This window comes from Centruroides vittatus, unplaced genomic scaffold (genome assembly GCF_030686945.1).
Source record: "Centruroides vittatus isolate TY-2023 unplaced genomic scaffold, ASM3068694v2 contig_221, whole genome shotgun sequence".
NCBI lineage: Eukaryota > Metazoa > Arthropoda > Arachnida > Scorpiones > Buthidae > Centruroides > Centruroides vittatus.
This window is the reverse complement of record NW_027121377.1, coordinates 653,917-681,421: the sequence shown is the minus strand read 5'-3', so window position 1 is coordinate 681,421 and position 27,505 is coordinate 653,917. Positions and strand designations below refer to the sequence as shown.

The following is a 27,505-nucleotide window of genomic DNA, read 5'->3' as shown; positions in this document are numbered from 1 at the left end:
CGTATGAGTTATCATTGAATGAATCGACAAACATTGATATGTTTGGCTTTACCCTCCATAGGATGAGAATATCATTGATGTAGCTTTTATATAGTACGATGTTGGGTAAATGCTGCAGGATGATCCTAGATTCTAACTACCTGACTACGATCTCACACAGGTCTCCTGCGATGGGGCCTCCCATCGGGACACTTCTCTCTTGGGCATATGTAGCGCTGTTGAATTGGAACAAGGAGTTATAACATAGTCGATGTGCCAATTCTAGTATCTGTTGGTACATAGTGCTATCGTTAATGATGTTAAAAAGTACATCTCTGATGGTGCAAAATGCTAATAGACAGGTACAGTGACTTAAAGTCAAAAAACTGTTATGAAGGCACGAGGTGCTGATATTTCCTTGAAGAGGGATACAAGGTCTACTGGGTTAGTCAGAGCATATGAGTATCCTTCCAAGTGAGGCAAAAGTAGCCTGTGTGCGAGCTTCTCCAGTTTAATGGTTGGTGCCCTGGCTTTATCTATAACTGGTCATAGCTGTTGTCCAGGTTTATAGATTTTTGCAAAGGTGAACATCCTAGAAGTATCTGGTGATTTGATCATGATATTCTTTAACTCAAGGCGTTTGGCGAGCATAGTACTGGCAAAGTGTTTAACTCTCGCCTGTAATCTGTCTATAGTATTGTTGCTTGCGATGGTACATTGGGTGCGGTTTATATGCTTCTCTAATAGTCGATTGTACCTATTACATCTCATGAGAACGATAGACTTGGTCTTGTCAGCTCTGACCAACATGACTTTGTTGTGATACATCCATCTTTTTGTGTGCTCCAAATTAGATCTCAAGTGTTTCATATCATGCGGCTGGGTGGATTTTTTTAGCGTGTGAGTGGCCTTTTACCTGTAGCATTCTTTATCAATATCAGGTAATCCCACCAGTAGAGATTCAAAGTCAGGGATAGGGTTTAAGTCTTCTGTGGACAGACGGGATGCAAACTTAGGTCCTAAACTCAAGACTTTGACTGCATAAGTCAGTAACTTTAAGTCATCCCAAACTAGGTATGGGAATGAGGGTTGTTGCAGCTTCTGGGGTGTCTGCATCCTTACAATCCATCAGAGTTTCTGTTGGCAGCACTTCTTTAAGGTGTTCGTTAGTCTTTCCTGTAAGGGCTACAAGCCAAGTGTTCTCTTTGGCTAAGGTGTAGAGGCTCTTATCAAAAAGTGTGTTCTCGATCCTGATTAGTTCAGCGATATTGGTATATATGTGCTTCCTCGTGTGGATGACCCTATTCAAGCACATACTCTGCACTTTAGCAAGCAATGGTTCATTAACCAGTGGGAGTCAAATTTGGAAGAATGACATAGGTAGCACTTCTTCTTTTTTGCATTCCATCAGAAAGTCATATCTGGCTCTTGCCTTAGTTAGGCTTACGAGCGTTCTATTGTATCTATTAGCCAGCATCGCTAATTAATCAAACAACAGTGATACTACACCAGAGTAAAGTACACAAACATACCACTGAGTCTGGTACCAGTGTGCGTCTTCTAATAAACAGACCGTTATGAACATTTTTGAACTCTCAGGTTCTTCTTCAGGTAACTAAAAACTCCTGAACGAATGCAGTTTAAGGAGGAGAAGGTCAGAGGCAAACATTATCACAGTATTCTCGCAGATCATTTACACCCTATGCTTCATACTCTGTTTCCTGGAGAACATCCTCTATTCCAAGATGACAATGCCCCTGAACACATGGCTCACTGTGTTCAAACATGGTTGGATGAGCATAATGAAGTGGAACAACTCATGTGGTATCCTCAGTCCCCTGATCTCAACATCATTGAACCTGTGTGGGGTTTTTTAGAGAACAAAGTGTGCTCTGTTTCCTCCTCCATGCACAGTACCTGAACTCGAGACTGCTCTGCAGGAAGAATGGCAGCGAATTTCCTTAAACTTTCTGCACAACCTTTATTTCTCAATCCCACATCGGATACAAGCTGTAATTCAGGCTAATGGTGGCCCGACTCCCTACTAATAAATATTTTGCATTCTTTCATAGGTGTTCCTATTATTTTGTCCTGTATATATTTCTTGCCTGCTGTCAGTACAAGTAACTAGTCATTTCTGTGTTCTGTGAAAGAATTTGCATAAACAACATTGCTAAACCCGATATATTATAAGACTAGACAATAACCAAATGCCTAAACTTTATCAGGCTAGTTTAAGGCTAATTACTAAATGAATTACGTACCAATTTGGCTCTAGAGGTAAGCGTTAGGCGCCATCTCGCATTAGCATTAATAATTATAATTTAATTAATTAATTAAAATAATTTAGAACTGCTGGGAGAAAAATTAGTTAATTAAATTATAATTATTAATGTTAATACGAGATGGCACCTAACGCTTACCTCTAGAGCCAAATTGATTTGTAACTCATTTAGTAATTAGTTTAAACTAGCCTGATAGAGTTTCGACATTTGGTTATTGTCTAGTCCAAGAGAGACTGGGGCCTCTCTGCAGGTGCGATGTCGGCAATCTACGATGGGCTATACCTACCAGTTATTACCTATGGATGTGGTACCTGGGGATGGGCCACACGCAAAGTCCATATCAACAGGAAGCTTGTATCATCCCAAAGATGCGCTCTCATTCTAATAACAAAAGCATTTCGCACCACTAGCAACCACTGCCTTCAGGTGGTGGCGAGAAAACCACCTGTGGACCTCGTCATTAAACAGCGAGAGCGTTATTATCACCTTAAATGGGGTGGAACTATACAGACCTCTGTGCGTACAGTTAACCACAATGATATAGAGTGGCCCTTTCCCTACAAGGATCTGCCGTCACCTGAAACTACTAACTTCTGCATTATCAACAACACTTTAAGTACTGAGATAAATGTTTATACTGATGGTTCTCGAATTAATGACTCAACTGGGTGCAGCTATGTAATTTACGTTGAAAACATCGAGATCTATCATCAAATCCACAAACTCAGTAATCATTGCACAGTGTTTCAAGCTGAACTGTTCGCAATAAACATGGCTATTGATCACATAAACAGCAATTACAACAATTCTTTCATCTCTATTCATACTGATTCCCTCTCAGCCTACAACACAATTATGAACAATAAACTCCATTCTCTTGCTCAACGTATTCATAATTCTAAATACCGAACCTGTTACCGGTGTAATTTGCGTGAAAAAATCTTCTTTCCACAAACGTTTTCGAGCTTTCCAAACAGCTCTTCTTCAGGTAGAGAAAAAAGTTCCGACGAAACACTTCGAAAAAAGGAACGTAGACATTTAAATAAAAAACCGAATCTAAAAATAGAACGCAGATGTTTAAACAAAAAATATGGAACTTGCATATCAAACGAACATTAAGGTGGTCATGTGCATTCGTGCGCTGATGTTGCTATTTATAGATCGTTGTTATTGGGGCCTGCCACGCTATAGAAAGATTAATCTCATCCTTCCGATTTATACATGTGGTCCGGTGGTTAGCCTTACAGATGGATATAGCTTCCCGCCATTTTAGTTGCTCCAGGTGGGGCGTAGTGTCGATGATGTCAGCTTTGTCGAACTCCGGTTCTATATCGGGATCAGATGCAAAGGTGGTTAGGGCTGTGGTGTACCGCCCGTGCCGAAGGTCCGCTTGATATTCTTGCACTCTGGTATTTAAAGATCGCTTGGTTGAGCCGATATATACAAGGCTCTCGTTACATCTGTTATCTTTCAGTGGGATAGAGTACACTCCAGGAAGCCTGCCATGAACTGGATTGCCTTTTCCATTTCTGAGGATGTCGTAGATAGTCGGGCCTCTTCTATAGGCTATTTGTAATTGCTGTTTTCCAGCGATCTCAGCGTATATCGCTTTAACATATGGGTTAAAGGTGACTGGGAGGCGTGTACGTTCATCCTGGTCAGTGTTGGTCCTCGTACGCGTAGTGGATGCATATTGTGAGCATTGAAGTCGCTCAATTAGACGGTGTGCCAGACCATGGTAACCGTGCTTGGCTGCTATCCTCTTGATATAATTCAATTCGGTGTTGAGGGCTTGCGTGGTGGACAAGCGTTACACCACCAAGTCATTGACTTAGCCCATCTGATTTGTTATAATTCTATCTTTGCGTTCGACGGAGAAGTCTACAAACAACAAAGAGGAGTCCCCATGGGTAGCCCAGTATCTGGGGACCTATGCGAAATGGTCGTTAGACAACTGGAACGAAAAATACTTTCGCTGTTCCTCCCGAACATCTTACTCTATAGGAGGTATGTGGACGACATCCTCATCATGTGGAAGACAATACCTGACATCTCAAACTTCGTACAAACCGTTAACGATAATTCCTACAGCCTAATGCTGGAAATGGAACAATCTAGCAATACTGAGGTCCATTTTTTGGATATAAACATTAGAATAGAAGGATCCGCCATCGTCACGTCGGTATACTGTAAACCTTATGCCGACCCTATATACATACCGGTAGGTTCATCTGACCCATTCACCTACAAGGCTGCAGCAGTTAATACTTTGATTAAAAGGGCCTTTTCCCACTCGTCCACCACGCAAGCCCTCAACACCGAATTGAATTATATCAAGAGGATAGCAGCCAAGCACGGTTACCATGGTCTGGCACACCGTCTAATTGAGCGACTTCAACGCTCACAATACGCACCCACTACGCGTACGAGGACCAACACTGACCAGGATGAACGTACACGCCTCCCAGTCACCTTTAACCCATATGTTAAAGCGATATACGCTGAGATCGCTGGAAAACAGCAATTACAAATAGCCTATAGAAGAGGCCCGACTATCTACGACATCCTCAGAAATGGAAAAGGCAATCCAGTTCATGGCAGGCTTCCTGGAGTGTACTCTATCCCACTGAAAGATAACAGATGTAACGAGAGCCTTGTATATATCGGCTCAACCAAGCGATCTTTAAATACCAGAGTGCAAGAACATCAAGCGGACCTTCGGCACGGGCGGTACACCACAGCCCTAACCACCTTTGCATCTGATCCCGATATAGAACCGGAGTTCGACAAAGCTGACATCATCGACACTACGCCCCACCTGGAGCAACTAAAATGGCGGGAAGCTATATCCATCTGTAAGGCTAACCACCGGACCACATGTATAAATCGGAAGGATGAGATTAATCTTTCTATAGCGTGGCAGGCCCTCATAAACAACGATCTATAAATAGCAACATCAGCGCACGAATGCACATGACCACCTTAATGTTCGTTTGATATGCAAGTTCCATATTTTTTGTTTAAACATCTGCGTTCTATTTTTAGATTCGGTTTTTTATTTAAATGTCTACGTTCCTTTTTTTGAAGTGTTTCGTCGGAACTTTTTTCTCTACCTGAAGAAGAGCTGTTTGGAAAGCTCGAAAACGTTTGTGGAAAGAAGATTTTTTCACGCAAATTACACCGGTAACAGGTTCGGTATTTAGTATTTCATCCCCGGTGTCAGAGTGAAGTGTAATTTTATTCATAATTCCATACGAAATTCTACAAACAAATTCAGCATCTCTTGGGTTAGAGCCCACCAGGGGATGGTGGGCAATGAGAGGGCAGACCACCTAGCGAAAGAGGTTGCCATGAATGAATCACTTCCTATCTCATATAGTAAGATCAGTCAGTGCACACTTCACAGGATGCTGTGGGAGGATACATTACAACTATGGCAAAATACTTGGGATCAACAAAACCACCATCTTACATACCAATTCATCCCAGACCTGAAGAATTTTATCAGTAACAAGTGGTACACCCCTAACTACTGCATGACACAAATCTTGACTAATCATGGCAAATTCGCGAGCTACCTCGCGAGATTTACTGGCAGGACTTGCAACATGTGCGCAACTTGCTTCAAGGAAGATGGTTCCACCCATTACCTCTTCTACTGTATGATACTCGATTGTGAAAGACTACAACTACAACTCCTGCTCGAGGAACAGGGGATTGCTTGGCCATGTGCCCCATCTGATATTTGGCTTACTAAAGAAATCTAACAGGCTTTCAAAAACCTAGCAAGACAAATAAATTATGTCACACATAGCAATATCTTCAATTAACATCAGCACCACTCTGCTTGGCATTGGGTTGTATTGTTACTACAACCACGTTTTGGGAGTCATTTATAGAGGCATACTTCCAGGTTACACCTCACCACTAATCTTATTGTGAGGACTGGCTTTTGGACAACCATCGACATACTTTGCAACACACGACAAACCAGCCGTGTATTTCAACAACTGTTGAAAATCCTCCACGCGTAAAATATGTTGCATAGTGACCCCCCTATGCTTTGGGACGCTTGTAGACATCCTGTTCTTCTCTTCACGCGCAAAGTTGTCGCGTGTTGAAACTTTCTTACCATGTAAGTTTGCATGGAGTCCAATCTTGTATATACTTACTCTTTTTTTTTTATAGTATATTGTTCGTATATACTATTCATGTATTCTTTTCCCGGTAATGCTTGTTGCGGAGCCGGGAAAATGTACAATTTTGTACGAAATAAAATAGAAAAATGACTGGTAAATGACTGGTTAATGACTGGTTATTGTCTAGTCAAGAATTTGCATTTAGGCCCCTTAATTAATTAAGATTGGGAAAATATAAAACAAATACATGCATTTTGGGCTCCCCCTTTAAAGTGGACCCTATGCGGGTGCATCTGTTTCACCTGCCTAGTTACGGCACTGCCTACCTCCATCAAGGATTTCAGAAATTAAATGATTCTGTAATACTTACTCTCTGTTATATATCACTTTGTGGATATATTCACACTAAAATAATTACATTTTCAAAAATTTGAACATCAGCTCACTCAAAACTGATTTTGTAACATAACAGCTTCATTCACTCTTATCTTTAATTATTTAAATACATTTGTGGATGATGTGTTTGGAACAAAATTGAACTAGATTATAACTGATGTTAAACATATTTCCAGTAAATATATGATGTGCATATAGGTATGCTCCATTGTTAGCCTGCTACTTTGTCACCTTATAAACTTCACCTGTGTTGCGGCTTCCTTTGGTTGGATACGTCCCCTTGTTTGAGATGTCGATGGCAACTTTTCTATTGATTCATTCCTCTCCAGGCTTTGTATATTTTAAAGATGGTTGCACACTTCACTTTCCTTTTGTCACGAACCTGCCTGGTGGCTTTAACTCCATCACAATGTACTCTATAGCAAAGGCTAATAATGCTGTGGTTAATCTCTTTCTTCGCAATGTTGCTCCTAGTATTCTAGATACAAATCCCTCATATCCTGTACTGATGTTGAATCCATGATCTTTAATTAGTATGCCGTATACTCCTGATTTCTGGGCCTTTTCGAATTTAAACTGTTGTTTATCATTTCTGAGCAAGTCATATAACATTTGGTTTCTTTTGTACACCACTTTGATTCTCCTTTGCTTAGCAATTTGTCTATATCAAGCTTCTCATAACCTATAGTATAAATCATGCTCATCTCTGGGTGGTTTGTCTGTTGGTGGAGGCATATGCTTATTAATCATTTGATTCAGTATTTTCTGGGATAAAACATAGATCTTGGGTAGCTGTTTGTAGTGGAATTCTTTTATTTTGTCCTTAATGCAATGGAAAATATGGTCTTTTCATAAAAGCATTGAATGCGGCTGTCTTATATCCAACTATGTCAAACATGGATTTCTGTACATACTTGTGTGTATTTGGCTATCAGAAATTGTGATTTTGATATTCAAGAAATAATAGTGGTGGGACTGAGGACATCACGTGAGCAGTTCCACTTCATTAAAGAAAGGTACCGTCTGACTACTTTCCTGCTTTAGATGAGTCTGTATGTATCTTTGTCAGGAAGTTAGAGATACTTGGTTTTTGGTGCTATAGAATGATGATGATAAGAATGTATCTTTTATATAACCTTATTTGGCTGTTGAATCACTCTCTAGTGTTTGTACAACTAGTTTTGATTGGGTTATGTATAAGCACCCCACTGTTTTCCTTATATTTGATATCATTAAATGTAAAGGAGGAGGTTTAGCAGATTAGAATATTCTGATCCGTGGTGCTTTAGAAACACAAAGGAATATGATTAGTGGTTTGAGAAGTACTGTTGATTTATTATGTAGTTGGTCTGGAAAAATGATTTATACAATAAGACTTTCAAGTACACCAGAAAATTAGTGGCTGATCTGTATTTGTAATGTGTTCTAAGCCAATTGCTACAGCTTCCAAAATATATATACACACAAGGTCTTGTAAAAAGGCTTACTGAAATTATGTTAATTATTATTAGAGAACATTGTAACATACATTAAAACATTGGAAAATTATCCAAGTTTATTTACATTTGCCCATTACACTTTTTCGTTGCATGCACCTCATGTCACATGGCCCGCATCCAACCAATAGGCAAATTCTTTCTACACTTGCTACTGCATATCTTTTCCCTCATTTCTGAGGCAGCTGCAATTCTACAGCTCCTGCAGATTACTCGGGTTTCACAATGACGAGCAATTGCAATTTTGCAAACTGAAGAACACAAGACACCTTCTCTGGTGTAGAGTCACCATTTTCATTTAAAATACTTTCTGGAGGTGATAGATGACAAGACATTTAAATGCAAATGGGAGACAAAATCTGGATGGTTATTCTGTCGATTGTTGTAGGTCACGTACCTCTCGGATAATAATTAACATAATTACAGTAACATAAAGTATAAAAATTCATCAGTTAAAGAGGTAAAAAGAGGTAAAAGTTCAGTTCTGCAGCAGTATCTTTTTCAATGGACAAAATTACTAGCAAAGAAAGTCTCTCTTGATTCATCAGTGACTAGAGTACTTGATCAGTTAACTTTAAAAATGATCGTTATGCAGATGCAACAGATACTTATTTAAATTTCATTCATTACCAATTTGATGATTTAAGTGTTAAAGTATAGTACCAAATTTGCCAGACTCTGCGAGAATGAGACCCTGAGAGTTGCCTTTATGTAGGGACACTTCTGATTGTTGTCACCAGTTTATCCAAAATGTAGAGAGAGAAGCATTATTGGAAGCAAGGCAGCAACTTTCTTTTGCCAAAGATGTTTATTATTTACTGGATGAAATTCTTCCAGTCTATATTAGAAGTTCCACCTATTATTGTAGAATGGAAGCTCCATATTTGTGCATTTTGCATATTTGCAGTTTGGTATTTGCAACTATTTTTTGTATGGGAATTTGAATTAACTTTGATTTGATATGTGCTTTCTTTTTAAAGATAAGAATGGCTGAAACACATTTAATTATATCTACCTTTGTTGAAATATATGTAGCAAGGGGAAACTTTTTTGGGATTGTAAAGATCCTCACAGGCATCAAAAGGATTTCTTTGCCATGTTCATTTTTCTGCAGACCGCTATGTTCATTACTTAAAATTTGTGACTTGATTTCTTACAGACATTGGGTAGGAAAGGTAACATTTTGTAATTGGACTTATTCAAACAGGTAATAACTGATTTCAATTTACATCATTGACAACAGTGTACTGCTTTGTTTGAATTTTTCCATGTTTATAAACACAGAGTAAATAATACAGTTTGCCGCCAGTTAATTTCAAGTACTCTTGAGTGGTAAGATCCATCATCAGTGAAATTGCACATAGAATTTGAAGACTTTATTATTAAGACGAAATTATTTTTAAACTTGTGCTATGAAGAACTTTGTCATCGAATGACCACCTTTGAATTCTGTTATTATGTACAATTGCTTTAATGATGGGCTTTATTGTATTAAAGCTCTTGGAATTAATTGGTGGTTGGTTCTATTAAGTTCATAAACATAGCGGGATGGAATATTTAAGATTTTTATTGATAACATGAATGAATTGTGAAGCATATTGAGCGTTAATATACAAGCTCAGTTTCTCATTAGTCCTGAATTCTTCCTTCTGTTAATAGTAACATAGTCTATGCTACATATTTTGATTTAATTGTAATTGATACAACTCAAGTTATTTAGTTTTAGATTATTTAAATTTAAGTTTTGCATTTCTCACATTAAATACTAATGGCAAACTTTTTTAAAAATAGGAATAGAAAAGGAATATGAACAAAAATTAATCCCCGACGGCAAACTGAATATTGATGGATTCATATGTGTGTTTGACGTGAGTGAAGTGCAGGGACGTAGTGTGGAAAAGCAGGCCGAATACACATCTCTCATACTCAATAATCTTATAAAAACTAAAAAGCCAATCGTCCTAGCTACTACCAAAAATGACGAAGCTGTCGATCAGTACATTAAAGAAGCGGAACGTCTGGTCAACCGCAGGGAGTACAGAAACAACATAGTAATAATCGAAACGTCCGCTCACGAGAACGTCAATGTTGAACTGGCATTCATTGTCCTCGCTCAGATGATAGACAGCCGGACAAAGACCAAGAGTAAAATAGTGCCATTTGTGGATGCAGCCAGGATGAGAAAGGAAGAACTGGATATTGCCACTGAAGCATACCAGCAACTCATACGTTCCCAAGTGACAGATTACAGGGCCGTGTGGAATTCGGTCAGCAAAAAGTTTTCTCCTAATCAAGACTTCATTCATTATTGTAATCTGTTTGGTCATGACGCCGCTCTGAAAATGTTTAGAAGACACGTTAAAAAACTTAAAGAAGAATACATTGGAAGGAAAATACAAATGTACATTAGGATATTACCCGAAGTACTTAGTGAATTACTTCCTAATCTCAACAGCATAGGGGATGGGTAAGTTAAGAATTTTTTTTCTAATAATTTAATTTAATTACATTTTCTAGTTTTTAATCCACAGTTTCATTATTAATTGACAATTTTCAAAACAATTTGTATTTCATTTAATTAAATATAAGAATATTAATTTAACAAATCTTTATGAAATCTGTTACTAGATTTGAAATTAAGGTTGGTTTATAGTCAAATAGCAACCACATAGAGAACGGATTAAAAATATACATGATTGCAGTTTTCTGAACACTGATTAAGAGGGATTACTCCCATTGCATTAAAGTAAAATTCTCCGAGATAGCTAACACAGTCGGTTACAAGAACATCTTCTTGTAACTGAGTGTAACCGCAATATTCTTATCCAGGCATTCTTTTCTCTGCATGGGCTAAATAATCACTACAGTTCTGTCTATTCATGTAGGTACAAATGTCTTTTACAAACATGCCCTCAAAGAACAAACCAGCCAGAGAACACTACCTTCAGCAACAAATATTTTCAGATGATCAAGCTCTTTGGAATACACTAGATGATACCAGACAAATTCAACCTATTACACAATGGCATATCTGAAGGCAGTAAACTTATATAAAGAACTCTAGGACATATTAAAACCCCCAAAAAGAGTACACAGAGAGACAGCTGGCTAGAATGGCACTATTTGGCCTACCTAGACCCTTGTGCCAAAAAATCCCAAATCCATTTAAATGTCATCTGTCCTTAAGTTTTGGACATGTGTTAAGAAGGAATTGGTTAGTACACGTGACTCTAGACTAGTATATAAGCAAAACCCCTTAATTTATTGTTTGTTACAGAATGCTAAGGACAAGATTCCAGAAGATTGCTAGCATGCTTTGCAAGTGCAGAGAAACAAAAGTCTTGTGAAATCAATCTAGAATAATCTGAAATATCAGATTGCCTAAGTGTGTAGCAACAGTTGAAAAGATACCAATATTCAGGCAAAAATTAACAGGATTATGCCTAAATGTAAAAGATGCAGGAACTTACCCTGTACTACTTAGTACTACTTAGTACTTAGTTGAAACTTCCATGGAAGTTTCAACTAAGTAGCACTAAGAGCACAACCTAGATATCTGCCCAGACTGATTTTACTGTAGATATATTTTTATTCTTAGGTGTAGTTTATTTTTATTAGTTTATGTATATTAGATCTCTTAATTTAATTGTTGATGACATTTACTTGCTTAAGAGAATCGTTTAATCATAATTAACTTAATATAGATTGGAATTGGGATCTTGCAGTTGTTACTAGACCAGGATTAATACATTTGTGTTTGAAAAATAAGAATAAATATCCAATTTGTTGATAAAGCAAAAAGTAAACAGAAGAAAATTTATGTAAATGTTTCCAGATAATAAAACTACACAAAAGATAGTTAAATTTTCTGTTAAAAAGCACAAGTTTATGCAGGCTTCATTAATTGCAGTAGTACGATATGTTTCTATTGTATTACTGTTTTAGTGTTTGATACCAACAGTGATAATGCCACATAGATGATTATGTGAAATAAATCATTGGAAAGTTTGAAGTAGGCAGATACATGTATCTGGGATTCTCATTGTGCTGCAAAGTATCATACCCAGGTTTTGTTCCAGATTTCAAAGAATGGAAGATGTTGAATGTTGATTGGGAATGGACTTTGGAGACTTGTCAATGGGACTTGCTAACAGTGTGCTGTAACAGAAGAATGTCTGATAGGTAGCTCTCTGCAGAGTTATTTACAACCTCTGGTGTTAAAAGTTTCTAGGCAAACAATCTACAACAGGTTTCAGGGGCAAATAATCTTTTTGTAGATTACAAGTAGATTGCACAGAAAAGCTCATTTAAGATGGTTTCAAGAATATCGACATTGGACTTCAAACGAAGGGACAGTGTTGTTCCGTTCACTGACAAGTCTGGGTACAGTATGATTTTAATCAGATTATAATTTGGACGGAGTAGAGAACGATACAGTTCCATGAGCATTGAAGGAGGAGACTAGTCTGTAGGTATGATACAATCAGCCTTAATGGTTGCACTGATGCTTGCACATGCTGGATTGCATTCATCAGTGACTTTCCCTACAGCAAAGATATTTATTTGTGTGGAATTGCCAGCATGTTTTCTGCATTAAAATTCCACAGAATGTATGTGGGATGCTCTAGGAAGATAAATTACATTTCGTCAGTTTCCACCAAGAATGTGCTTGCTTGAGAATAGACTTTGCTTTGAACAGAGCTGATAAACAGTGTTATAACCAGCATGAACTATGCAGCATGTTTGCATGCAGGAGACAAGCACATTCCATATTAGTTATTTTCTGTGATAAAGGATTTACAACAATGCTTATTACTTTCTGTCTTTTTGATTTGACATAATCTAGATTAAATTTTTACCTTTCAATTGTTTTGTTGTGTAATGAATATGATGTTCTGCTTGTATGTTAAGTTTTGTGCTGGCTGAATGAATGGTTATGCTTAGTTAAACTTAATAAATGCAGGAATAGTTCGGTAATGATGCCGCACAGTTTGGTTTGTAATATGTCAGAACATCATAAACTCTGCTGAAACTGAAACTGTGAAACTGGAGTATAAACAAGCTTTTATATTTTACATATAAATCTTACATAAAATACAGAAAGAACAGTATTTAGATATCAATAAATATAAAGAATTAAGATGTGGCTTTATGCAAACATGTGCTAGTTGTTTTAAGATTATTTTGTTATTGTTATTGTTATTGTTATTATATTAAGAGCTTTAATACAATAAAGCCCATCACTAAAGCAATTATACATAATAACAGAATTCAAAGATGGTCATCATAAGTTATTAAGATTATTTTGGGGGTGCATACAGTGATTCGAGGTTTGACTATTTTGTGTCAAATTTGGGCACTAGTAGAAAGGTTTCGACAGCATCACATTAATCGATAAATGTGGCAACTAACCACTAAGAATAATTCATCAATGAGCTATGTATAAGAAGACTATGCATTACACTAATTCTCACTTAATGTCTTATAGGGATTTTTCCATGGGTATCCATGTGGTTTATAGCATACCCATTGATAACACGATACGAACTCATACCGTGAATGACCTTATCAAATGAATTTGAAGCAAGATGTGTCAACATATTTCTGTGAACACTCATAATTGGACTGGAGTTTAAATCTTGAGTGGCACGCTGGCTCCTTATCTGGTTAATTTAATTTGATATTGATGCTGAAATTCCACATATGATATATGTGCCATAGCATTAAAGTATTTTCATTTCTTTGAATCTATTCATTCATTCTAATTTATTAATAAATGAAGGTTTTAAGAATTAAGTTTGTATGTATATATTTTCTTCTTTGAAATGATTTGTATATTTTTATTTGAGGATTACTTTAGTAATAAGACATTATCTTGCTTTCAAGGCAGCTCCCACATGTTTGGTATTGTTAATTGCCAAATAATTGCTTATTTGTTCTTTTTGATTTGGCATAATATATCAGCAAGGAATGAGAAACGACAAATACCAAATATTAGTCACAAGTAAATCATCCACACCACTCATTAGTGCCAAATGTTTGCTTGGCATTTGGCAAATACTGAACTTGTGGGGTCAACTTTAGGTTCTAGAAATCAATCTATTAGAATTATAATTTGCTTTATATAGATCAAAATTACCATCATCATAATATTTAATTGATTCATTAAAATGACTTATTTTTTAATAACAGTGATTGGCAGACTGTTCGAGACATGTTGCGTCAGCATCCCGACTTTAATCAGTATTTTCTCGAAAGTCCAGACGAACAACCTTGGCAAGAGAGTGATCTTGTTGATAGTTCGGAAACACGAATACCTTTTGATCTTCTAGACACTGCAGAAGCGGAGAATTGTTTCGAGGAACATAAGGCGGCATTAGATTCAGAGCAGCGAAGAAAAGAGTAGGTTTATTTCATTTTTTTTCATTTTAACATTAGTACATAGAATTATAATTTTTCTTTAACTTAATTTTAGAATGAGGAAACAGTTTAAACAGTTGTTAGAAGAAACTGGTTATGTCACTCCGGGAAAGCTACTCTCCGAGGTTCAGGTACTGTTCATGGGTAGAGAATGTTATGAATCCCTCTCCGAACAAGATCTTCAAGAGATTTACGAGGAACATCAAAGAGAGATAACTGAACGCGCTAAACAGAACTTTCAAGAACTGTTGTTAGAACATGCAGAATTGTTTTATCATTTTACCGGTGTAGGTCCAGGGAGTGTCATTACTCAAGAAGATATCAACAAGATCACTAGTACTTTACAAGAAGATTTAAGGTAAGTTTACGGTAATGAATTATACTTTTATTTATATTCATTATAACTTTGGTCATGCGCAGAGTGGGGGAGACAGGATGGTGGGGGATGGGTTCATAAAAAATTCCTGTGGTTAGATTTGATCTTGGATCCCGAGAACAGCAGACTGACCCTTAACTGTCTTGACAATTTGGCCATCTGTAAAAGGCATATTAATGACTTCTCCTTCAAATTAATAATGTAGACTTTGTGTAAAGTTTATTTTACTAGTGTAGTGGAGACTGTTTGGCACAATGTTCCTTTGATGTTCCTTTAATGTTCCTTCTAAAAACCTAAAAAACATGAATATTTCAGATTATTTTGTATGTATCCTGAAGTGTTTAGAACATCAGTCACATAAGAATTTAGTGTAGATTTGTACAAGACAATATAAAAATGTAATCTTATATAAATATAGTATATTATTTTAGTTTTTACAGTAAATTGTAAGTTTACGTGTATATACGATTGCATTTTATTCAAGACTAGTTGGGTAAGTAGCCTTAAAATACTGTAAAAAACCACTTTTTATTTTAGCAGATGTGTACAAAATATAGTAGGGAAGCCTTGACATATACAAATGGCAAAGTCAGGCTTGATATCCACATATACTATGCTGTAATTTTGGTATAACCAATATAAAATGGCAATGTCTCTCAAAGAGCAGCAGTAATTTAAAATGATAGCATTTTATATTTTCAATCTATTCTTTTTATATTCAGTATTATTTGTAAATATCAACTGAAATTGCTCACTCATTCATCTAACATATGACTACTACTTTAGGGATGCTGTTTTGTAATGCCATAATTTCAGTTTTTTAATTTCATGGTTGTGTTTGGATGCTTTGTATATACCACTGGTGGCCAAACTGTGGCTCACATGCTGCACTTGACTCTTCTAGATCCTTATCGCAGCTCCTATGTATTTATACAATTTTTTTTTTATAAAACTTGTAACATACTACTTACACATCACTCCATAAGTCTCCGGTCTGACACATATATGGCAACACTGTTGACAGACCCATATGATTTCTGGATAGTACCAACCTTTAAACGATATGTATCAAAATTTCAAGACATTCTGACAATTAGTTTACAAGTTCAGTGGTTTTAGCGACCCCAGTTTTGTAATTTTCAAAACAATGGATAAAAATGAATTTTGTGTGTTGTTTAAACATTGTTTATTGATGGGGAAAAATACTGTTGAAGCCAAACAATGGCTTGGTATGCATTATGGAGACTCTGCACCAGAGAAATCAACTATTATTGACTGATATGCTGAATTTAAACACAGTTGTACAAACACTGATGATGCTGAATGCTCTGGTCGCCCAAAATCGGCAGTTATTCCGGAAAACAAAAAAAGTCCACAAAATAGTTTTGGAAGACAGTAAAGTGAAGTTGCATGAGATAGCTGACACCTTAAAGATATTAGAAGGTAGTGTGTTTACAAATTTTACAAGAAAATTTGAGCATTCGTAAGTTGCTTTCAAAGTGGGTGCTGCGTTTGCTCACACCGGACCAAACACAACAACGCGTCGATGATTCAGAGCACTGTTTGGAGCTGTTCGAGCGAGATTAAAAGGATTTCTTGCATCAGTTTGTGACAATGGATGAAACATGGATCCATTAGTACACACCTGAATCAAAAAGATCGTCAGCTGTGAGTGGAAGCAGTCGGTGAAAGTCGCCCAAAGCAACCAAAGCTCAAAAGTCAGGTGGCAAGGTTATGGCATCCATATTTTCGGATGCGCATGGTATTTTGTTCATCAACTATCTTGAGAAAGGTAAAACTATCAATAGCGATTATTACATGGCACTATTGAATCAATTGAGTGTAGAAATCAAGAAAAAACACCCTCACATGCAAAAGAAAAAGTTCTGTTCCACCAAGACAATGCCCCTTGTCACAAGTCGATGAAAACGATGGTTAATTTGAATGAATTACACTTCGAATTGCTTTCTCACCCACTGTACTCTCCAGATCTGGTCCCCAGTGACTACTGGCTTTTTCAGACATTAAAAAGATGCTCCAGGGAAAGAAATTTGGCTCAAATGAAGAAGTGATTGCCAAAACTGACGCCTATTTTGAGAGCAAAGACAAATTGTTCTACAAAAAAGGCATCGAAAAGTTAAAGGAGCATTCGAATGAATGTATCACTCTTGAAGGAGAGTATGTTGATGAATAAAGTCAAATTTCAAAAAAAGAAAAAAAAAAATGTTTTTCTTAGTTAGACCAGAGACTTATTGAGTGATGTGTTATTTTGTCAGTCTCTGACTATTATATAGTGTAATATACACAGAGATTGTAATTGTGACTTGTAACTTAACCTCAAATGGGCAACTGAAAGCTTGGGATACACTCATAAAGTCAAAGAAGTTAAATGATTGTTTACCTAATTACTCTGTCATAAAGTACCAGTAAAGTAACAGTGATAACTATTTGGTTGAGGAATAATTTATGAGCATGTTTTTTTTCTTTCTTCAAATTATTTTAAACAAAAAAACTACAACACATTAATCAATAATATACTTGCCGTCATTGTTTATGACTTTGGTGATTGTGGAATGTTGATTTTTGGTGTTTTCACTCAAATGTGTGGCACCCAAGTGCTGAGTTTCTGAACCTTGACCATTGAGTGGAGGTGGTTCATTAGTTTTTTGATTACAGTCTATCTGCCCCGCCAATTCTCTGGTCGTTTGATGTAGATTTTCATGAAGTTGATTTGATCACTCTTCATTGATCTCAATTGGTCGATTGGTGTGTGATCCATCCTTGGGGTCAAATTGGATTTTCATTTTTGAAGTGCTTAAACCAATGATGGTGGTACTTTGAGGCATTGCTCCTTCTCCATACACAGCACAAATCTCCTGGGCACTTTGGTGGCCATAACACTTTGATAAAAAGCAAATGGTGTTGAAAATACTGTTTTGTCTACTTGACATATCATTTTAATGATATGAAAGTACACAAAAATCAATAAAATTAAAAAACCAAAACACTATCTTGTAGAGCAAAAAATTCTCTTTTAAACAACATAAAACATTCATGAATTAGTCCTTAATCCAATATATTACATATAGTTAAAATACTGTGAATAGATGATGCAGCTCTTTATTAGGCATTCTTTTTTGAGAGTTTTCGGTAATTACATTGTATTGTACTCTTCAAATGGTTTCTTGAACATTAAAATTACTGTTAACCGTTATTTACGATTTTGTGTGGATCTCACACCACTTCAAAGTATGGTAAGAAATATGTGAAAATCGTTACTTTAATTACATTTAGCATGTAAAGTAAAAAATGTGTAACATTTAATGTAACATTTTGTAATAAATTCATTATATTAAACTGTATTGATGATTATTATTCCTGTTTATATTGAATATTTTAAGAATATTAAGAATAAGAATTAAGCCACACTTTATTCGATAACAATGTCTTTTTTTTTCTATTTTTAGGTATAAGGCCTTAGACAGATTGGATCAGGAACGAATGCTGATGCTGCTTCGACATCTGGGATTCGTTCATGGTCCAATCAGGGAACATTGCCCGGCTTTTCCGAAGTGCATGGATTCTCTGATCGAAAAAGTCATTGCACAGAAAGTTCATAGGTACGTCTGCAATAAAATCCTATTGATTTATTGGCACAATTCCAGATCGCTAAGAAAGGCAAAAATCGAAATTGGAAATTGTTGATTTATACAGGAAGATTAGATAAAAAGTTTACCCACACAACGTAGACTCAGTGAAGTTAGCAAACAGTTGTTGTCGTTACTGTTGGAACCTGTAGTAAATAAATGTTCTAGAATTAAATTTTTATCACAACATGCAGTGGAATGATAATGAAAGTGCCAAGTATACTCCTTTGAGTAAATGTTCTGTTTAATCTCCCAGCATAAATTGTAATGTGTACATAATTAAATTTAAATGATCTGTTAGAGTATTTGTAAAATTATACAATGATAATTTAAATTTGTGTTGAAATTTAAAAACTTTTAAAGTTATATGTGAAGTTACAAAAAGAAATGAAAATGTGTGCAATCATTTTTAGGCCTTCGTCGTGGTCGAAAAATAGTCAGTGGTTGCTGGAGACTGAGAACAACCAACTCAATCTGGTTTTACTGGGATCAGGTGGTCTGGCCGAAGAACTAAAGAACGCCATAAAGGTACAAATTAGCCCTTAAGCATTTATCGAATTTTATCCTATTTGAGTCTATACGAACGTAATATTTCAGGCCCAGACGACCGACGACATATATGAAATGGATAAAATCCAATACACTTTAGATTTTAGAATTATCGACGGCGACGTCGGACTGCCTCACAATTCATTTAGAACTTTAGAATTTATGCCTCATGGTAAGTTGCTTTATAGTTTGTTAAAATTTATTATTATTTTTTTGCTTTGAATCGGAACAAGTTAAGCACTGCTCAGAATGTTTTTAAGTAGATTACAACAATTATTTCAGTAAACTGTAGAATATAATTTAATTAAGACAAGTTAAAATACATAAGCCATTTAGAATAATAGTTCTATAAAAGTTTTGTTATGAAAAATGAATAAGTATTTGTTCAAATAGTTATAAATTTTAACAGAAATAGACAGAAATTCAATCTGAGTACATAAATATATTTGCTTTTTATAAAGAAGAAATAATTTCAGGAACAGGAAGAGAATTAAGGAACAGGAAATTAGAGAATAAAAAGAAATCTATTTTTAGAATAAACAAGAAAAATTGTCTGGAACAATTAATTTTCTTATGACGTAACAATTTCTTTAGTTAGTGAGAATTTCTTTAAGTTATAAATGATTAATTAATTAATTTTTTTGGCACAACACAAAAAAATATAGAGAAAATTGTGTAACTAAATGAATTTGATTAAATGGAAACTATAAAAATGGGAGAAATGTTTTACAAAACAATATTTAACTGTTTAATGGCATTGCTAAAAAAATGAGGGTGAAAAAATTAGATTTGTTGAAGTATTTTTGGAGACATTTTTGTTACAAATTGAAAACAAGATTCATTAATATAAGAGATTGTGTTTAAGTCACCGGTAAATGGTAGAAAATTTCTTTGATGAAACTGTTTCTTGTTCTGTAATTTAGGCTTAGTAAACACTAGTGTTGTGTTGTGTTCCAAAGACACTTGGCAAGTTTTTCATCAAATATCTTTATTCAGTTTAGTCGACTAAACTGAATAAAGGTATTTGATGGAAAACTTGCCAAGTGTCTTTGGAACACAACACAACACTAGTGCCTACTAAGGTAGAAAATTGCTCGAGTTAGCATACGAAATGGTAAATAGCTTTTTATATTGTTTGCCTTGGTTTTTTTCCCTTTTGTGATCTTCATTTTCTGTAGAAAAAAAGGAAAGAATGGCAGGATGGTAAGAAGGAATTTTATTGAGACATTTTGTAAAATGTGCTAACAAAATAAGTTGTTGGGTAAAATTGCAAGTCTGAAGGGGGGTCATGACCTTATCGGAGCCTTAGACCCTTGGGAGTAAAATGTCAAAGGAACCGTCTATGTATGTATGACCTTTGGTGAGATACAACCCCTAAAATTAGCATGTCTGGTTGATTGGGCAATATGCTTAGCGGAGCACATAATGTAACTGGTTGTGTTCCAGAAGTAGCCATTGCAGTGATGTTTCTCACATTCTATGAGCTTTTTGTTGTCTCTAGTAAAGGGGAAAATGGTCAATTTTTTGCATTGTTTTGAGAAATAGCTTTGAAATTTTTTCACTTTTAAATTTTACCCTGTTATGGGGGTCTTCAAAATTCCAGATAGGTAATATAGTAATATACAGTAATACACAAACTTAATCATTATGTTATGTCTTACAGAATGTCCTGTAATGACCTTATTAAGCATTTATTAAGGTTTATAATGTTTAATATTATGGATTGATGGGTAAAGTTTATTTCAGTGTTTGTGTTATTTGGGACAGTTGATCAGAGATATTTGGTATTTGGACAGATAGGGAAACAATTTAATTTTTGTTTTGTTTGGTGTCACAACTTGGTGAATTTATAGACACTTGGCAAATTCATCTATTTAATCCGTGATATTTACAGAGTCATGTTTTGGGCTTTCACCCCTCTTCAGTCTGATACATAATATACCATAAGAAATAATGATATAAATTTCTAATGCAGGTACGCTGCCAAATTTCCATCTCTCGTGGTTCCAAGGCCTTGCCAGATTGAATGTGATCACATATAATAATAGTTTATCACCACACCTCTAACCCACTAATTATACCTCCTACATGTATAAACTAGATACTAAAATTCACACCTTCCTCTCACTTTCCAGCATTCACTGATTAAAAACGAATCTTTTTGGCTACCTTCAGTGGCCTGCATCAGGTTTAGCAGACTCTATATCAAACCTGCCATAGATGTTCAATGTAGATTCTGCTTAACCTGACACAGGCCACTGAAGGTAGCCAAAAATGTTTGTTTTTAATCGGAAATTTCAAGTTTTCTCTTGTGATTTTTTCTGTATAAAGGAAGTGTCGGATCTTTGGTTGTGGGAAATTCGGCAATGTACCTATATTTGAATTGTTTTTAGGAATGCATTAGATTCGGATAACGGCATATGGCATTGCTGTGTACTAATTTTTACATGAAATCTAGCAAAAATATGTGAAAGAGTGCTACTAGAAAGCCATATTAAATATTTTCTTTTTTTTTGATATTTTAATAATAAATTATTATTCATTTACGATTAGAAATTCTAAATTTTTGTCTTAAAATAAAATTTATTTGATATTCTGTTTATTTGATATTCAAATTAATATTGATTATACGACTCTAATGGTAATTGCAGTCGTTTATTTCTTAATTTTACATTTGTAGACATTTGTCTTGTAGGGTGTTTCTGTGTATATTCTAATCCGCAAACTCTGGAATACATCAGAGATAGTTTAGAAAAGACTCTGTTGTCCAACTTAGAACAGGAAGATCGATTGCCATTTCACGGTCTTCCCATCGTCATTCTATTCGCTGCTGATGCTAGCATCAATGAAAAAGATCTGATGTTTCTTCGAGAAGAAGGACAGAACAGAGCCAAAAGGTGAGCATCTGCACTTGTATTTTCCTATTTTTAGTTTAATTGATTCTTGAGAAGCAGTAAATGTTAACTCTATTTTATTTATGTCTATAGAAATTAATGTTAAATATAATTCTATACATTTATACAATTTCTTTACAGCCTTCAATGTCCTTTCATCGACGTAAGCTCAAACGATTCATCGTCAGATCAGCAGTTTGATGAAACAAATCTCAGTCAAGCTCTACAGTCATTGATGCAAAGTATACAGAGACGTGCAAGCTTACTTCAGATATATCATACTCTTCCAGAACAACCCATCAATCCAGATATTAGGTAATGTTTATTTACTAAATGTATATATTTGAATATGTATTAAACAGTTACTCTAATATGGTAAAACATTAGTTTTTAAACTATGTCTGAATGTAAATGCTGCATTCTTGAGGTCATATCGATATGTACAGTATTAAAAATACAGAATTTAGTAAATTGGAGCCTCATGCTTTTTAGTTCTGTATTTGTAGATTTTCAATGGATTATTTTGTAATTCTCTAGCAATTGTGAATCACCGTTTATCATATTCTAATAAAAATTTTTACTGTAGTGATGATGTTTTACTGTATTTTAATTAAATATAATTATGTATAAGCAGACTTTTTGGGCTTAATTTTCATAATCACAATTTGCTTTCTTTTTCTAATTATTATTTAGGATTATAATGTGTATGTTGTGTGGTGATCCATATACCGTAGAGCACGTATTAGGTCCTCTTCTTAGTCATCAATGCTGCTTTGTTACTTCACCACACACTATAACTCTAGAAACGTATTTGGGTGACTCAAAAAGGAGCGTGGAAGTCCGCGTGACATCCTACCACGGAGCCAACGCATACAGAGACGAATTAGTTCATGGATTTATTCTTGTTTATTCTACAAAAAGAAAAGCTTCGCTTTCTACTTTAAGGTATGTCTCTTTGTAAAAACTGTAATGTTACATTTGTTTGCAGATTCTGCAATATTTTGGGAGATGTAAACTGGAATGTCAACTTAAAAGTTTAATTCTTTTTAGAAATGAGTTCTGGGTTGAACATTCTTGAATTTGTTTGAAACAATGAAACTTTAGCAACTTTATTTATCAGTTTTGTTTTATCACAAACTACTCAATACAATTTAATTCAAATGTGGCTCTGAAAAAAAAGCATAGTAATGTTTGAAATACAGAAACAATTATCAAGAATCAATCTTTTATTTTCTTCTTTGTTCTTGGCATTCACAAGTATCAAAATATTGGACAGCCGGATAGCCAAACAATTAAGGCGGCAGCCTACTATTGCAAATCTGGATGGATCAAAAAACCCCCAAGAACTTTTCATAGTAGTTGGTCCCTGTTTCTTGCCATCCTCTTGCCCCACTTTGGGTCTGACCAAACTAATAATGGGCTTGCTAAATAAGGCCCTCTTAGTACCCACAGGATGGAAAGAGTTAAAAAAGTATTGAAGTATTCTGTATTCTTTAATATGCGTGTTAAGATATGTTTGTGTCAACTGTAATGACATTTTTATTGATGTTTCCTACACTTCAACAATTAACAATAAAATTTCTTAACTGGAATAAATGTAAAAATAAAAAGTTTCAGCCTATTCCAGAAAAATTTTTAATTTTCTAATGTTTTTGGCTATCTATGCTGCCATCATCAGGAATGAACTTATAAAGGAATAGTTTTTAAAATTTAAATTCAACAGTGTTCCAAATATGGATCAGTGACGTACAATTGCAATAACATAAATAAATAATAATAGTAAAGCATACAAAAATATATAATACATAATATATACATAATAGTACACACAAAAAAATATAAGCAGCAATAATAAACCCTGGATTCGTTGGTTATATAACAATAAATATACCACAACAATGTACGTAAACGCAAATGCACCATGACGCTGGCTATTATGCCAACAATTTCAGATAGTGTATCACATTTCACGGGCAAAACTCATTAAATCCTCCAGAAACCAACACACTGGTAAAATGCTAGAAAAAAGAGCCATATACAAAAATACTATTAAGAACACACTTATCTAAATATATAAAATTACTTGTCCTGACTGACTGATTGACTGATTAATTCATCATCACTCGGCAAACCACTGAACTAAAGATGTGAAATTTGGTACACAGTTAGGGTACGTCATGAAAACACACACTAAGAAGGGATTTCTCAAAATTTCCCTGGGGGGAGAGCATTGAGGCTTAACCTGAAGAACAGCTTCTACTGTACTATTTTAGATGCGATTTTTTTGTTTTCAACTATGTTTAATCTTCATTGAGTACTTAGGTGTATTAAATTGATAACATTTCAGACATTGTTATAAATATTTTTATATATTTTGATTTTTTGTCCAAATGTTCGAAACATTTTAAATTCGAATTTGTTATTGGATATTGGTTCGATTATAGAACGATTGTAAACGTTCCAGAAAATTGATCAAATTGAAAACAGTTCATATGATTCTCAACAATTCTCATCATTCTCAGCGGTAGGTGTTATATAACAATTACTATGGTTGTTGAAATATTGAATGTAAATGGGGTTTGCTTGCAAAATCTGTGTGGGCAAAGTTGCGGATAACAGCTAGTTACCCATAAGGATGGAACGAGTTTATCAACAGCATGGAAATTTCTTACACTCTGCAATGGGGACAAAACTTGAATGTTGGAAAAGTTTCTTAATTAAAATTGACATAGCTTTTTAATTTTTTTTACTGTAGTTTTGTTGTAATTCTACTTTTCTATATTTTCAGTGCTTTCTCTATGAATATTCCTAACATTCCAATACAAATTTTGGCCGTGACCGAAACAGGAAGCGCCAATGCATTTTTCTCGAGCGAATTATCTCATCAGCTCATTACGGAGGGAAACGCCGTTGCCGACAAATTACAAGCCCATTTTATGACTTCGACAGCTACTTGCCAACAAAATAGTAAATGTCATTTTATTAAAATTGTCTAGTTGATAGAATTTGGGAGCTTTTTGTTTTGATTTTATTAAAATTGACAAATGAAAACCAAGTATTAAATTATGTTTTTTTTTTTCTAGCTGCATTTTATACACCGTTTTTTAAAGAAGTCTGGGAAAAGAAACCTCAGATAGAAAAGGCATTCCACATGGAAGATTTAGATTATCCGATTGATGGTCGAACACCCATACCGCCTCCAGTTCCTTCTCGCCAAGAATCTTACCATATACGTAGTGGATCGTTGGAAGATGGGTAAGTGTAGTGTTTCGAGTAATAAACTATCTAAATTTGATTGGTTATATTTATTTTACTTAAGATTTATTAAATTTTCCTTCTAATTTGGATGACTTAAGCTGCATTTATGCTGCAGACAATGAGGACCATGGATCATAAATGATAATTGTGGTGTGTCATTTGTCATATTTGTTTATTGCAAAGTTTTCATGTTAGAGCATGCACAGTTTAAGTTCGGTTTAGCATTATTCTGTGGATTTCTGCACTTTTAGATCAGACTCTGCCCTGTTTTAAAAATGGATATGTTGAATTTAATGTTAATTTTTTCATGTTTCCAGACATGTTATAGAGCCAAGGCCTTTCTTTGACACAAGATTAGCCATTCCTCCATCTTGTTTTAAGAGAAACTTGTGAAATTTATGTTGATTGGTCAATATCATTATGACAATGATGATTACTGTGGAATCTTGGCTAACTTTTGAATGATGAATGACTAAAATGAAAATACAATGATAATGTCTAATGTGAATATTTTACAGACAGACAAATGGGTTTTGTTGTCATCACTGGAAGCGTAAACACAGCCTTAATAGGCAATCAAATAAAGAGAATTCGGTAAAACAACTAAAAAATTTAATGGAAATGTTTTCAAAATTTTAAATAGGTTTGTCAGAAGATAACAAATATGTTGAGACTCCAAAAACTATGAATGATGTTTGGAAAATATAGAATGTTTGATTATAAAAAGAAAAAAAAACAGTAAACATGGGAAGAAGTTTTATTAAGTAATTACTACAAGATTATTTTTCTACATAGTTGCCATTACAGTGTAAGCACTTGTCATAGCATGGCACTAGTTTGTAGATTCTTTTGTCCATAGACTTTCATCGTCAGTTTTGTCAGCCAGTTACAGACAGCTTCTTTCACCTTGTTATCTATTCCTAAATATTTGCCACCCAAAAACACTTTTGGCTTGGGAAAGAGCTGAAAGTCACCAGGGGCCAAGTCAGTACTGAATGGTAGATGGTCAAAAATGTCCAAGCCAAATTTCCAAAGCATGGCTTGAATGGTTGCAGAAGAGTGTGATCATGCATTATCTTTCTTGATTAAACATTAAATATTTTTTCACACCTGCTTTGTTCATAATGTGACCACTATACACTTCAGTGATTTGCTTATGAATTTTTATAGGATGAACTTTCTTTACATTTAGAAAACAAATAACATTTAACCCTTGACAAAACAGTAATGATAATCTTGCCGTTATCAAAGCTGTACACCATGTCAGAGAAACAAATTGACCTTGAATCGATGGCAGTCATTCACATGTCTTCATTGACTATATGAGGGGCTGTTGCTGTTGTAACAATCAAAACTGATGGAAATTTTATTGTTATAAATTGTATTTTGAAGAAATTGAAAGATTTGAGTGATTTTTAACAATTTGGCATAATATTAATTATAATATTAAACCAGAAAACAAAAATGTAAACGTGATTCTTTTATTCAGTGCCGATTCGGAAAGTCTCTACGAACAACTCCCGATGGACAACAGCCGGCCCGAAGATGAACCCGCATCTCCGGCCAGTTATCTGGACGGAGGGCCTTTGAGTCTGAGCGACGACAGCGACCTGTATTCCAGCGTGTACAGTAAAGAGAATGGAGAACATCTGGTGAAGCCAAGCAGGGTCAAAAACAAAAGGAGCCTTCCCACGGGTAATGATTTACTGCAGTTTCTTTTGAAGTAACTTTTGAATGCTTAGTCTAGTCTGAATTTGTAAAAAAAAAAAAAAAAAAAAAAAAAAAAAAAAAAAAAAAAAAAAAAAAAATATTTTTTGAATTAATCTTTTATTTCATTATTCGACTATATTTATTCCATAATTTGTTAATGTTTAAGAGATAAAATGATATACATATTATATTTATGTGCACTAATATCATAAGTTTTATATTCTAAGATTTAATATATGAATATAAATAATAATTGGATGGATTATTAGAAAGTTTATGCATTGTCATAAATAACTCTAGAGTTAAAATTGATAAAGGAAAAATTGTGGTATATATTTTTATGATTTTTAAGTCTG

At 34.9% G+C, this 27,505-nt stretch overlaps 1 protein-coding gene and 1 pseudogene across 1 annotated transcript in view; both read left to right on the top strand.

Moving 5' to 3' along the window:
* Window positions 1–27,505, top strand: part of RhoGAPp190 (Rho GTPase-activating protein 190) — a 144,701-nt gene that overhangs the window by 49,422 nt on the left and 67,774 nt on the right. Inside the window, 12 exon segments of the mRNA XM_067265321.1 lie at window positions 10,087–10,762; window positions 14,488–14,697; window positions 14,771–15,073; window positions 18,559–18,711; window positions 19,152–19,266; window positions 19,336–19,459; window positions 21,983–22,184; window positions 22,323–22,496; window positions 22,875–23,126; window positions 24,970–25,148; window positions 25,265–25,436; window positions 26,929–27,134. Of these exon segments, the coding sequence (XP_067121422.1) occupies window positions 10,087–10,762; window positions 14,488–14,697; window positions 14,771–15,073; window positions 18,559–18,711; window positions 19,152–19,266; window positions 19,336–19,459; window positions 21,983–22,184; window positions 22,323–22,496; window positions 22,875–23,126; window positions 24,970–25,148; window positions 25,265–25,436; window positions 26,929–27,134 (2,766 nt within the window).
* On the top strand, window positions 16,239–17,285 carry LOC136970871 (protein GVQW3-like; annotated as a pseudogene).